This window comes from Myotis daubentonii, chromosome 16, assembly GCF_963259705.1.
Source record: "Myotis daubentonii chromosome 16, mMyoDau2.1, whole genome shotgun sequence".
Classification (NCBI taxonomy): Eukaryota; Metazoa; Chordata; class Mammalia; order Chiroptera; family Vespertilionidae; genus Myotis; species Myotis daubentonii.
Genome location: NC_081855.1, coordinates 17,118,856 through 17,132,814, shown reverse-complemented (window position 1 = coordinate 17,132,814; position 13,959 = coordinate 17,118,856). Strand labels below are relative to the sequence as shown.

At 46.6% G+C, this 13,959-nt stretch overlaps 1 protein-coding gene across 1 annotated transcript in view; it reads left to right on the top strand.

The window, feature by feature from the left end:
- Positions 1-13,959, top strand: part of DNAH2 (dynein axonemal heavy chain 2) — a 107,495-nt gene that overhangs the window by 69,374 nt on the left and 24,162 nt on the right. Inside the window, exons 47-62 of the mRNA XM_059668738.1 lie at positions 72-163; positions 496-694; positions 845-1,069; positions 2,204-2,308; positions 7,294-7,482; positions 7,688-7,773; positions 7,910-8,040; positions 8,192-8,341; positions 8,687-8,854; positions 9,116-9,276; positions 9,781-9,920; positions 11,005-11,137; positions 11,243-11,382; positions 12,978-13,188; positions 13,399-13,515; positions 13,660-13,801. Coding sequence (XP_059524721.1) covers positions 72-163; positions 496-694; positions 845-1,069; positions 2,204-2,308; positions 7,294-7,482; positions 7,688-7,773; positions 7,910-8,040; positions 8,192-8,341; positions 8,687-8,854; positions 9,116-9,276; positions 9,781-9,920; positions 11,005-11,137; positions 11,243-11,382; positions 12,978-13,188; positions 13,399-13,515; positions 13,660-13,801 — 2,389 coding nt within the window. The remainder of the gene's footprint in view (positions 1-71; positions 164-495; positions 695-844; positions 1,070-2,203; positions 2,309-7,293; positions 7,483-7,687; positions 7,774-7,909; positions 8,041-8,191; positions 8,342-8,686; positions 8,855-9,115; positions 9,277-9,780; positions 9,921-11,004; positions 11,138-11,242; positions 11,383-12,977; positions 13,189-13,398; positions 13,516-13,659; positions 13,802-13,959) is intronic.

Sequence of the window (13,959 nt, the reverse complement as noted above, 5' to 3'; positions counted from 1 at the left end):
TGTGAACATTTTTGTCTGGGCAAGGGGGAACTCAAGGAAGGCTTGTAACCTGACACACATTCCTTCTTCAGGACACGGTGTATGAGTATTTTGTGGACCCCAAGATGAGGAGTTGGACATCATTTGAGGAAAAGCTCCCTAAGAGTTGGCGCTACCCTTTAAAGTGAGAGGCAGGCCTTGAGGGTGGTTCAAACTTGGGGCTGCGGTTGGTGGGAGATGTGGTGAGAGAGCTGGGCATAGAAGCAAAAGTGATCCATAGAAAGGAGAGAGTGGACCCCAGAGCAGAGATGACTCTTGGGTATCGGAAATGGGATGGAGGGGAAATGGGACAGGAGCCTAAGGAGAAGGTCTGATCCCCAGGCCCCATAGGAGGCAGGGTTGGCAATCAGAGAGTAGTGATGCCCGAGGAAGATAAACACAGGGAGGCAGAATGAAGGGAGAATTAGAAAGGAGTGGGCCAATGTTCCTTGAGACACAATTACTTTTCCTTCCTAGTTCCCCCTTCTATAAGATCATGGTGCCTACTGTTGACACTGTTCGCTACAACCACTTGGTGAGAACCTTGGTGTCCAACCAGAATCCCATCCTGCTGGTGGGTCCCGTGGGGACTGGGAAGACCTCCATTGCCCAGAGTGTTCTGCAGTCCTTGCCCTCCAGCCAGTGGTCAGTGCTCGTTGTCAACATGTCTGCACAGGTGTGCTACAGGTTCCAGGCTGCCCACTTCCCACTCTCTCTCTCTATGCCTTCTGCTCTCTTTTGGGATCCAAGTACTTGATTGACACTCCTCTCTAACCCATATTTCTCTTGGAAGACCTAAGCATTCATTCTGTACCCTTTTCACCAGACCACATCCAATAATGTGCAGAGCATCATTGAGAGCAGGGTGGAGAAGCGAACCAAGGGTGTCTACGTGCCATTTGGGGGCAAAAGCATGATCACCTTTATGGATGAACTAAATATGCCAGCTAAGGACATGTTTGGGTCTCAGCCACCCCTGGAACTGCTTCGCCTCTGGATTGACTATGGCTTCTGGTACGATCGTTTGAAGCAGACCGTCAAGTACATTCGAGTAAGCGTCTGCAGTATTTGTTCTCTGTTTCCTCCCATGATAGGCCCAGTCCCCCCTCCACTGGGATGTCAGGGTAGAATACCATAATCTTATGTTCCTTTCTACAGGAATATCCTGCCTTTCTCAGGACTGAGATAACTGGCTCCTAAATTATTAGTTCCTATTATTAACTCTCTTCATTGACTCTGACCAAAGGATACTGTCCTCTAACTTCCACTCCTTTTCCAGGCCACTAATACCATGCTTACATGCCCACCTTATGCCACCCAGAACTGTCTAGGTCAGTGGTCTGCAAATTCATTAGTCAACAGAGCCAAATATCAACAGTACTTCTTCAAAGTAGACTCGCCCAGGCCGAAAACCGACTTCTGCACATGGGCCACGAAGTTTCAATCGCACTGTATGCGCGCCTGCGCATGGTACTTTGTGGAAGAGCCACACTCAAGGGGCCAAAGGGGCCAAACTTGCGAGCCGCAGTTTGCTGACCACGGGTCTAGGTGCCCAGAGTCTACAACTCCCCTCTCCAGGCCTTCTCTGTCCCCCATTGTTGTAGTAAACACCCCCATGGTATCAGTTCTCTGCTCCCCACCCAGGATCCAGGCAGCTCCCTTCAGTCCTGGCTCTTCTCCCACGGGATTCTGGGCATCTTGTTTGTTTCTTTTTCCTGAGTCAAGGGACAACAGCCATTGCAGCCTGATTTCCAGGGTGGTCCTGGCACTCAGGGCCAAAAACTCACCTATAAGTAACATATTCATATGTTTCTGAGAATATATACATGCACACATGTGGATTGATATATATACCAGAAAAAAAGTCTAGAAGACATAACTAAATGTTGGTTTTTAACTTACCTCTATTTCCTAATTTGGGTACATGCATTATAATGACGAAATAAAAACAAATACGTCACTTTAATAATTCTAAAACAACATCCCTAATCCCTTTCTTCACTTTCCCTTTCCCTGCCCCCTTACTCCTGTCTCTTCCTGCTGATTCTGTCCCTGTCCCTCTCCCCATTTGTCCCTCTGTGTCCTCTCTTCCTCCTGGCTCCTTTCACATCGTCCCTATTTCTCTGCCTCCTCTCATCCCCTCTTCTCACATGTCTGTCTGTCTGGTCTTGTCTTTGCTCTCTAGGACATGTTCCTGATGGCTGCCATGGGCCCTTCCGGGGGTGGACGGACTGTCATCTCCTCAAGGCTGCAGAGTCGCTTCAACATCATCAACATGACCTTCCCCACAGTGAGGGCAACTGGGACAGCAGAGGGGGAACTGTAGGAGGCAAAGCCATCCGTGTCCTAGAAAATGAGGGGCAGATCAAGGAGGGGCTTGGGGACCCCTTGAGCAGAGCCACATATAAGGAGCTGTAATATGTGGAGGGGAGACTGCCATCTGTAGAAACCTCCGCTTCTCCGCCAGGAGAGCCGCAGGATGGAAGTATAGCTTACCGGCTCTGAATGTCAAGCCTCAATGTCCAGTGGGCAGAGAATGCAGGGGGTCCAGAGTAGGCTCAGGAAGGTAAATCCTACAAGGCTGAGAGCTAGAGCATTGCCAGGATTAGGGGGTGGCCAGTGAGCACTCAGGGCTGCCACAGATATTCAGTAATCAAGGTAAATAACATTTTAATGCAATTTTTTTCAAAAGTAAACACAAAACTTCATTATGAACAAAATACAAAAATTTAAAATAAATACAAGATTGGCACAATACCATGCCGAGCCATGTTTGAGCCTGAGGCAAAAATGAAAATCAATAAATACTAATCCCATTTTTATTTAAAATGTTGGGATTTGTTCATCGCAGGTATTTTGCATTAATTTAAATTTTTCAGATCATTTTTAAATTTTTCAATTACAATGGGGCCTTGACTTACAAGTGTCCTGACTAACGAGTTTTTCGAGATATGAGCTGTCTCTTGGCCGATTTTTTGCTTTGAGTTGTGAGCTAAAATTCAGGTTATGAGCCAGCTTCAGATACCCCACCGCTAGTTGGCGCAGCGAACGTCACAGTGAACGCCACAACATCAGCCCAGCATCATGTGTCAAACTCGTTCACTGTTGATTTGACAAACGAGTAATTTGAGTTACGAGCTCCATCACGGGATGAATTAAATTCGTAAGTCAAGGCCCCACTGTACAGTTGAAATACAATATTATAGTAGTTTGAGATGTACAACCCAGACATTATTTAACTTACTAAGTGGTCATCCTGATAAATCTTGTACCCAGCTGACACCATATGTAGTTATTAGAATATTGTTGACTATATTCCCTATGTTGTACTTTATATTCCCATAACTATTCTTTAACTACCAATTTGTACTTCTAAATTTCTTCATCTTTTTCACTCATCCTCCACACCTCCTCCCATTTGGCAACTGTCAAAATGTTCTTCGTATCTGTGAGTCTGTTTCTGTTCTGCTTGTTTATTTATTTTGATTTTTAGATGCAATTGTTGATAGATATGTATTTATTGCCATTTTATTGTTCATATTTTTAATCTTTTTTTTTTTCTTAAAGAAGACCTTTTAACATTTCATGTAATAATGGTTTGGTGGTGATAAACTGTTTTAGCTTTTTCTTGTCAGGAAGCTCTTTATTGACCGTCAATTCTAAAGTATAGTTTTTCTGAGTAGAGTAATCTTGGTTGTAGGTCCTTGCTTTTCATCACTTTGAATATTTCTTGCCACCCCCTTCTGGCCTGCAAAGTTTCTGTTGAGAAATCAGCTGACAGTTTTATTGGAAGCTCCCTTGTAGGTAGCTAATTGCTTTTCTCTCGCTGCTTTTAAGATTTAATTATGATGCATCATGGAGGGAGACTCTTTGGGTTCATCTTGTTTGAAACTCTCTGTGCTTCCTGGATTTGTATGTCTATTTTCTTCAAGTAAGGGAAGTTTTCTGACATTATTTTTTTCAAATAGATATTCAATTTCTTGTTTTCTCTCTTCTCATTTTGGTACCCCCATGATGTGAATATTGGTATGCTTGAAGTCCCAGAGGTTCCTTACACTATCTTCATTGGGATTCTCTTTTCTTTTTTTCTGTTCTGATTGGGTATTTTTTGTTTCCTTATATTGCAAACACTGATTTAGTTGTTGGCATCATCTACTCTGTTGTCTCACTGTAAATTATTCTTCATTTCAGTTAGTGTACCCTTCATTTCTCACTGGTACTTTTTTTTATTGTTTCTATGTCCCTTTTCATACTGTTGAAAGTTCTCACTAAGTTCCTTGAGCATCCTTCTAACCATTGTTTTAAACTATGTATCTGGTAGCTTGCTATCCTCCATTTCATTTCATTCTTTTTCTGATCATTTATCCCTTTCTTTTATTTGGGACCTGTTTTCTTTGTCACTGAATTTTGCCTGCTTCCCTATATTAGGTAGAGCTGCTACATCTCCCAGACTTGGTAGAGTGGCCTTGTGTAGTAGGTATCCTGTAGGGCCCAGTGGTGCAACCTCTCCAGTCACCCAAGCTGGGCACTCCAGGTGTGCCCCTGTGTGGGCTGTGTGCACTGTCCTGTTGTAATTGAGCCTTGATTGCTGTTGGCATCACTGGGAAGGATTGACCCCGCCCCCCCAGGCTGATCAGCTGTGAGGACTGTCTGTGATGATCAGCTACAACTACAGTGGAAGAGCTATTGTGCAAAAGTCAACTCTATGGAGCAGGACTTACTTTAGTAGGGCTTTGGTGCTCACCTTGAGTATGTGTTGCTCATGGAGATGGTAGGGTTGTAATCTGGTGTGGTCTGAAACTGTCCACCAGGTGCACTGGCTCTGGGGCCTCTTGGAGGCACAAAGTCAGCCACTGCCTGTGTCCTGCCTGGAGCCTCCCACACAAGCTACAGAGTAATCTGCAGATGGCTGCTACTTATATTGTGCTTGGAGGTACCCAGGAGAGTCCAAGCTGTGAACCAAGGCAGACTTCTACTAGTGCTGGGCCTGGAGCCACTTAGCAAGAGGTAGCAGGTACATAGAAGCCAGATGCTGCTTGTTCGAGAGATTTTACAAAAGTCTGAAGCATGAGGTAAGAGGCCATTGTATGGGAAAGCTACTGGGAATTGCTTGGGTGGGCCTGCAAGTTGGGTGGGCCAGTGTCTCAGGGAATCACTAGGGCAGGGCAAACAGTGTGAGCCAGGTTGATGGAGACTCAGATATGGCTCTGTCTGTCAGTCCTGTGTGTGTGTGTGTGTGTTGGTGGGGGGCGCATTTCAGAAAAGGAATGATGGTCTCTGTTAGCGTTTTGTCTGGCAGAAAGCTGCTCCTCTCCAGCTCTCACCCTGATGCCAGACATTTCAGTTTCTCCCCATATATCCCTGGTTCCTTTCAAGCTGCTGCCCAGCATTGGAGCTCAGAGGGAGTAAGTCCAAGTAAGTCTGTGCTTGGGCCCTTTAAAAGGAACTGCCTGGAACCCCATCAGCCTTCCATCTCTCTCAGCCTCAATATCCACTGGTTTTTATAGCCAGAAGTTATGGGGACTTGTCTTCCTGGCACTGGAACCCTGGACTAGGGGTGGGGGGGTCAGGTGTGGGGCTGGAACCCCTTGCTCCTCAAAGGGTAACCTCCACAGCCAAGATATCCCTCCCGATTTTAAACCGACACACATGATGTGGGAACAGCCTATTCAGTGTCTCTGCTCCTCCTACCAGTCTCGATGTGTGCCGGGGTCCAGCCCCAGTGGGTCCAGGGGTTCCCAAAGGTGTGGACGGAGTTGGCGAAGAAGGAATGACACGGAGACAGCGTTCAGTTGATCAGCAGCCTAGCCAGGATCTCCAGCCAAGTTCTGGTCTGGATCTCCAGAGAGGTTCTTCTGCTTTGGATCTCCAGCCAGGTTCTGTGGCCATGTTCCCTCGCTAGGTTCTCCAGCCAGGTTCTGTCCAGGTTCTCCAGCCAGGTTCAGTCACCAGGTTCTAGTCAGGTTCTCTCGCCAATTTCTGTAGTCAGGTTCAGTCCAGGATCTTTTGCCATGTTCTCTCCAGCGAAGTTCTTCTGTCTGTAGGTTCTGTGTAGGTTCTGTCTTCTTGGTTCTCTTCTAAGTTCTGTGTTCTGAGTTCTGTGTCTTGCTGTCTAGTTACATCTGTATTTATACCAGTTGATTCAATCCTATCAATCTCTATTACAAAGGTTAGGGCGTTTCTTATCTCCATTCCAGGGAGGAAAGATTATGTAGCTTAAGCATGATTGTTCGTAGTTAAAGGGATTAATTACCCGCCTGGCACTTAGTTGAGGGGTTTTATTCCCTCCCTAACTTCAGGGGAAAATCCCTACCTGGGGATTCAACCTTTCTCGGAGAGGTGACCTTGGTTAAAACACAGCGCCAAGAAGGTGAGCAAACATATTAAGAACCGTATGCCATATATGCCAGGTCCCTTGAAACAGCAAGGATGGACCGGCTCCCGGCAGATGTGGCTTCTTCTTTAAATCCCTCATTGTATGACTTTCATTCAGCTAGATTTCAGGTGGTTCTGAATGATGGTTGTTCTATAGTTTAGTTGTATTATTTATGTGGTTGTGGGAGGATTCAAGTACAGCCTTACCTACACTGCCATTAGGAAGTTCTCATTTTGATTTTTGTTTGTTTGTTAATCCTCACTAGAGGATATTTTTCCATTGATTTTTTTTTTTTTTTTAAGGAACAGTGGAAGAGAGAGGGAAAGACAGAGAGAAACATCCATGTGAGAGAAACACATCGATTGGTTGCCTCCTTCACGAGCCCCTCCCAGGGCCCAAGCCTGGGAGGAACCTGCAACCAAAGTATGTGCCCTTGACCAGAATTGAACCTGGGACCCTTTGGCCCAATGCTCTATCCATTGAGCCAAACTGGCTAGAGCCTAATTTTGATTTTTTAAAAAAATATATTTTTATTGATTTCAGATAGGAAGGGAGAAGGAGAGAGAGATAGAAACATCATTGATCGGCTGCCTCCTGCATGCCCCCTACTGGGGATGGAGCCTGCAATCCAGGCATGTGCCCTTGATTGGAATTGAACGTGGGACTCTTCAGTCCGTAGGCCAACACTATCCACTGAGCAAAACAGGCTAGGGCTAATTTTTAAATATTGCATTAAAATGTTATTTCTCTTGATTTCTGAGGAGGTTTTTGTTTTTTGTTTTTTGTGTGTGTGCTTCTTAAATTGTTCCCCAAGACGAGTGCTTCATTCACTTCACCCTGTCCCAGTCCTGGCTAAAAAGCCAGGAACCTGTGAAAGTTAATCAGAGGCTTTTTTCTAGGAGTCTCAGATCATCCGAATATTTGGCACCATGATCAATCAGAAGCTTCAGGACTTTGAGGAAGAGGTGAAGCCCATTGGGAACGTGGTGACTGAGGCCACTTTAGATGTGTACAACACTGTGGTCCAACGCTTCCTGCCCACACCTGCCAAGATCCATTACCTCTTCAACCTTCGAGATATCTCCAAGGTAAAACTCGATCTGACTTGCCCCTTTTGCCTGGCACAGCTTTCTTACAGGTATTCTCTTCTCAAGTAAACCTTGGAGCTCAGTAGCATTCGATAGACCCCAAATCACCTGCATCCTCGAATGCTGCATTCTCTGACCTGACCGCTAAAATTTCTGAAGGAAATCTCTTTCCTTCCTCCATATCGCTAGCATGCCTCTTCCCCAGGTATTTCAGGGCATGCTCAGAGCCAACAAGGACTTCCACGACACCAAGTCCAGCATTACACGGCTCTGGATCCATGAATGTTTCAGGTGAGATGTGCATGTCCCTCCAGATCCAGATTTCAGCAACCTTGCTCCAAGCCCTGCTTCTAACCCCACCCTGATGCTCCTTTTCCTAGGGTCAGTCTCCTTATTCCTAGATCTCACCCCAACTCCCTCCCAACAGAGTCTTCTCTGACCGATTGGTTGACACGGCAGACACTGAAGCTTTTGTGACTATCTTAAGTGACAAACTCGGCTCCTTCTTTGACCTCACATTTCATAATCTTTGTCCCAACAAACGTTCTCCTATCTTTGGTGAGCTGGGAGCTGTGCTACTATAGGCTGGAGACTCTGGAGATGGGATAGAATGAGGGTTGGGCATGGAGACCTGATGCTGAGAGCTGTTTGGGGAAGTGTGGGGAAGACCAGGCATTTGAGACTCTGACCCCCTCTTCCCATGACCCAGGGGACTTCTTGAGGGAGCCCAAGGTGTATGAAGACCTAACTGATCTGACAGTGCTGAAGACGGCCATGGAGACGGCCCTAAAGGAGTACAATCTGTCACCTTCTGTCGTGCCAATGAACCTGGTGCTCTTCCGAGAGGCTATTGAACACAGTGAGCATTTCCTACTCCCATCTCCTTCCCCAGCCTCCCAGTTTATGTGGTATTTCCAAGGGAATATGGATTCCTTCCCAGGTCTCTTCCAGAAGTTACCTTCCTTCCTGGCTCCAGATGCCCTTGTGGCAATGGGTGGGACTTTTTCTTAACAGTGGTGTCCAACAGACATGGTAGAGGTTAAAAGTTGAATTGCCACCAGGGCTTCAGATACTAACCTCTTTCCACACCTCTTGGTCCCTCTATTTCAGTTTCAGGTATCCCAGTCCCTAGTCTAGGGCCTGGAGGTCCCCTGAGGTTGCTCAGCCAACTCATTGCCCTTATCCCCCACCTCCCTACCCCTAGTCACAAGGATTGTGCGGGTCATTGGACAGCCTCGGGGCAACATGCTCTTGGTGGGCATTGGGGGCAGTGGGCGCCAGAGCCTGGCCCGCTTGGCCTCATCCATCTGTGAGTACATCACCTTCCAGATTGAAGTCAGCAAACATTACCGGAAGCAAGAGTTCCGAGAAGGTATGGCTGGGTTTCTGAAACAGGAGAGGGTTTGGGGCTAGGAGTGAAAGATCAGATGCCTGACTTGCTGCAATGACAAGAGAGAGGAAGGATGGAAGCCAGATAGTGAGCTGTGCCAGGCCCATGTGGAGTATAGCATGATGTGTGTATGTGTTGAAGGCTGGGGTAAGATACCTAAATCTTGGAAGAGGAATAAGAGATGGGCAGGTGAACCTGAAGAGTCTGTCTGTTCCTTTCTCCTTCTTTTCTCATCTGGCCCAGATATCAAGCGTCTATACAGGCAAACCGGGGTAGAGCTCAAAGCTACATCCTTCCTTTTTGTGGATACCCAAATTGCTGACGAATCATTCCTAGAGGACATTAACAACATCCTCAGCTCAGGCGAGGTCCCAAATCTCTACAAGACTGATGAATTTGAAGAAGTATGATTCCTTCCATGCCCTCAACTTATTGATTCTTTGACCTTCCTGACTAACCTGAAGAAGCCCAGATCCCAGAATATGCTACTGTGCCCCCCACTCTGTCTACACCCCCCCCCCCCCCGCCCCAGTTAGCTGGAAGAGCTGTTTCTCTTCAGTCATCTTCCCTCTGGGGACCCTATTGGGTGGAGCTACTTTAAAACCTACACCCTGTCAGTGGAGCCTCACCTGCTGCCCCCTCGGGTTCTGCCATTGAAACTGCAGCCCTCAGCTTAGCCAGTGTTGCTCAGTGGTTGAGCATGGACCTATGAACCTGGAGGTCACGGTTCAATTCCTGGTCAGAGCACATGCCCAGGTTGCGGGCTCCATCCCCAGTGTGGGGCATGCAGGAAGCAGCCAATCAATGATTCTCTCTCATCATTGATGTTTCTCTCTCCCTCTCCCTCTCCCTTCCTCTCTGAAATCAATAAAAAACAAACAAACACATGCTATGTGGCTTCTGTGCAGATCCAGATGCAGATCATAGAGCAGGCCCGGGCAGATCAGGTGTCAGAGTCCTCGGACAGCCTCTTTGCCTACCTCATCGAGCGCGTGCGCAACAACCTGCACATTGTCCTCTGCCTCAGCCCTGTGGGCGACCCCTTCAGGTAACTCCTGTTATATAGCCTTCTCCCTCCCTCCCTGTGATAGCCCAGCACGTTTCCTCCCCTCTGGCCTTCCATGCCTTCTTGGAGTGAGTCCCATGAAGTGTGCCAGTCTCTATCCCCTGAATGCCCCATCTCCTTTCCATAGATCTTGCCTTTTTTCAGGAAGTCTCTGCTATTTACATAGAAGTTGTCCTCTCCCTCTTGGTGTGACTAGATTGTATGTTTTTTGTAGGGGGAGGGGATAAGAGGATGATTTTTTGTTTTGTTCTTAAATGTTTAATTGCGATGAAAACTGCAAAACATAAAATTTACCATCGTAACCATTTTTAAGTGTACAGCTCAGTAGTGTTAAGTATATTCACATGGTAGTACAACAGATCTGAATAACTTCCCATTTCTTCCATTCCCCCATCTCCTGGCAACCACCATTCTACTTTCTATTTCTATATATCTCATCTAACTGGAATCATAGTCTTTTTTGTGACTTGCTTAGTTCATTTAGCATAATGTCCTCAAGGTTCATCCATGTTGTAGCATGTATCAGAATCTCTTTTCTTTTTAAGGTTGAATAATATTGCATTGTATGTACAGATCACATTTCATTTGTCCATTCTTGTTAGGACTAGATTTTTAAAAGCATTAGAAAGTAGGATGAAGACAGAACTTGTACGGAGAGGCAATGTGGGTTGCCATTTTGTTTATTTTCTTTTATAGTTATGGTGTATGGTGTATTTACCATGTACCAGGCACTGTATTTTACATGTCACCCCACTGAATCTCCTAACAACCCTAGTTGGTATGCTTTGTTATTCTCATTTTAGAGATTAGAAAGCTGACATTCAAAAGATTAGTTCACTTGCCCAAGATGCACCCCTAAAAATGTGGAATCCGGCTTTTCTGGCCTCAGAACCTGTTTCTAAATACGTTTTAAGTTTGCCCAGGAACTAGTTCTGAGGGGAGCAGAATCTGGACAAGGAGATACAGGAGCACTCAGGTTCCTAGAAAGTAGGTGGACCTGTGACAAAGCCAGTAGCCGGAGGCTGACTCTGCAGGTGGACTTAACTGCCTCTCAAACCCTCGCCAGGAACTGGATCCGCCAGTACCCAGCCTTGGTGAACTGCACTACGATCAACTGGTTCTCAGAGTGGCCCCGCGAAGCCCTGCTGGAAGTGGCTGAGAAGTACCTCATGGGAGTAGATCTGGGAACTCAGGAGAACGTGAGACCTCCTTCCCATCTCTCTCCACACCCCCTGGGCTCTCCTCTGTTTCCGTCTCCATTTGCCACCACTCTCTGTCCCATGTCCTTTATCCTTTGGCCTCAGATCCACAGGAAGGTGGCCCAGATCTTCGTCACCATGCACTGGTCAGTGGCTCAGTATTCCCAGAAGATGCTGTTGGAACTGCGAAGATACAACTATGTCACGCCCACCAACTACCTGGAACTTGTGTCTGGATATAAGAAGTATGACGAAGAGTTGGGGACATAGAGGGCCAGGGAGCTTGGTGTCTTTTGAGGGCAATTACTGAAATGATATCATGGAAAATATCTGGGAGCTGGCCAAGAGGACTGGCTCAATGTGGAATAGTAGAGATGCAAGAGGTTTTAAGTTTGCCCAGGAAATTAATAAAGGAGAGATGGATCCTCCAGGGGTGTGGCAGTCTCTAGAGCCCTCTTCACACTCTCTTTGTCCTTATTTTCTGGAATGATGTTTCTTTTTCCAACCACAATACAATGGTGACACTGCCACTTTACCCATAATATATACACCCGTCCTGTCCTCTCTGCCTTTAATATCTTCTAGACTTTCCACCATTCCCAAGAATTACATATTTATTTATTAAGGTGTATTGAGTATTTTTATGTGCCTAACACAACAATAATTTGTTTTGAAGGATATAAGAGACATGTAAAAAAAAAAAAACCTACAACACTCATTTATTGGATTCAGTATTTTAATCAAAGGGAAGAAAATGCCATTTGTAATAATAATGATAGTCAACATTTAGTCCTTAATTAAATATGTATTGTTGAGCACCTACTATGTGCCAGGCACTATTCTAGATACTTACAATATACCAGCTAACAAAGGCAAGTCCTTGCCTTCCCGGGATCATAGGCTTACATTGCGTTTACTATTTGCCGGTTACCATGCTAAGCCCTCTACATGCATTTTCTTATTTAGTCCAGAAAACAATCCTGCATGGACAGTTTTTATGGCTTGGACAATGTTAAAACTTTTTGAATGAGGTGCCAACATTTAAAACTCGGGAGCCTTAGAAAAATCCAGATTTTTCAACTTCTCTCTGAAAATCAGAAATTTTGGCAATACTGAGCCCACACTCATTCCCACATGAAAAAAACAGGCTAGAGACAAAGATGGCCACCCTCTCTGGGCAGGTTTTTTCTAGTTCATGCAGCCCCCCTGCCTGCCGCCCCCTGGGGGACAGAGGCAGATTCCCAGGGAGGGACATGGGGTGGTGAAAACGATGACCAGCAAGCTGAGAGGTAGAATAAATCGGAGGGATGAGAGTCTGGAAGCACGAAGTCCAGTTGGGAAGCCGTTGGCTATGATCCAGGAAGGAAAGAATAAAAACCTGACCAGAGTGTGGTGGCAACAGAAAGGAAGACAGGGAGCTGAGACACTCTGGGAAGTGAGACTGTCTAGGGCAGTGGTTCTCAACCTTCCTAACGCCGCGACCCTTTAATACAGTTCCTCATGGTGTGGTGACCCCCAACCATAAAATTATTTTCGTTGTTACTTCATAACTGTAATTTTGCTACTGTTATGAATCGTAATGTAAATATCTGATAGGCAGGATGTATTTTCATTGTTACAAATTGGACATAATTAAAGCATAGTGATTCATCACAAAACAATATGTAATTATATATGTGTTTTCCGATGATCTTAGGCGATCCCTGTGAAAGGGTCGTTCGACCCCAAAGGGGTCGCGACCCACAGGTTGAGAACCGCTGGCCTAGGGAACCCCCCCTCCCCTTTCTGGGAGTCCAGCCTCTCCACGCACTGCAGCACCGTGCTCGCCTTTGTCCCCCAGGCTGCTGGCAGAGAAGCGGCAGGAGCTGCTGGACCAGGCCAATAAGCTGCGGACAGGATTGTTTAAGATCGATGAGACGAGGGAAAAGGTGGAGATGATGTCTGTGGAGCTGGAGGATGCCAAGAAAAAGGTGGCCGAGTTCCAGAAACAGTGCGAGGAGTACCTGGTCATCATTGTGCAGCAGAAGCGGGAAGCGGATGAGCAGCAGAAGGTGGGGGCCCCGGCAGTATCCTGCCCCCTCAAGCCCCTCTCCTCCCAGTGCTCACCAGGCAGACTTCCGGTCTCTCTCAGTTACTCTGTCGGGATGCATGTTCCATTCCTCAAAACTGTTGTAGCATTTCTTTCCTTGTTACCTCCAACATCGTCACCCCCACCTCTGCCCACGGCGAAGACAAACCCCTCATCCTCTTTTCCTTCCTAGGCCGTCACAGCCCATAGTGAGAAGATTGCAATTGAGGAGGTCAAGTGCCAGGCACTGGCTGACAATGCCCAGAAGGATCTTGAAGAGGCATTGCCAGCCCTGGAAGAGGCCATGCGGGTATTGGAGAGGGAAGACCCAGGAAAGAGTCTCCAAGTCCCTGGGGGAGGGGGAGGAAGAGCTGGGTTCTGTCCCCATAAAGGACCTGTCTTGCCACCTGAGTTGACTTTGGCCCTGTGCCCTAAGTGAATCCTTTCCCCCCAGGCTTTGGAGTCTCTGAACAAGAAGGACATAGGAGAGATCAAGTCTTATGGACGGCCCCCCGCCCAAGTGGAGATAGTGATGCAAGCAGTCATGATTCTTCGAGGCAATGAGCCCACTTGGGCAGAGTCCAAGAGGCAGCTAGGTAAGCTAGAGAACCAGGCGATAATGAGCACCAATCCACCCAGCATTTATTATCATCATCTGCTGTGTGCCAGGCACTCGGAGGGACAGAGATGAATGAGGCGTTGTGCTTTCCCCGAGAGCATACAGGGTGGTGGAAAAGAAAAGACATAAATATCA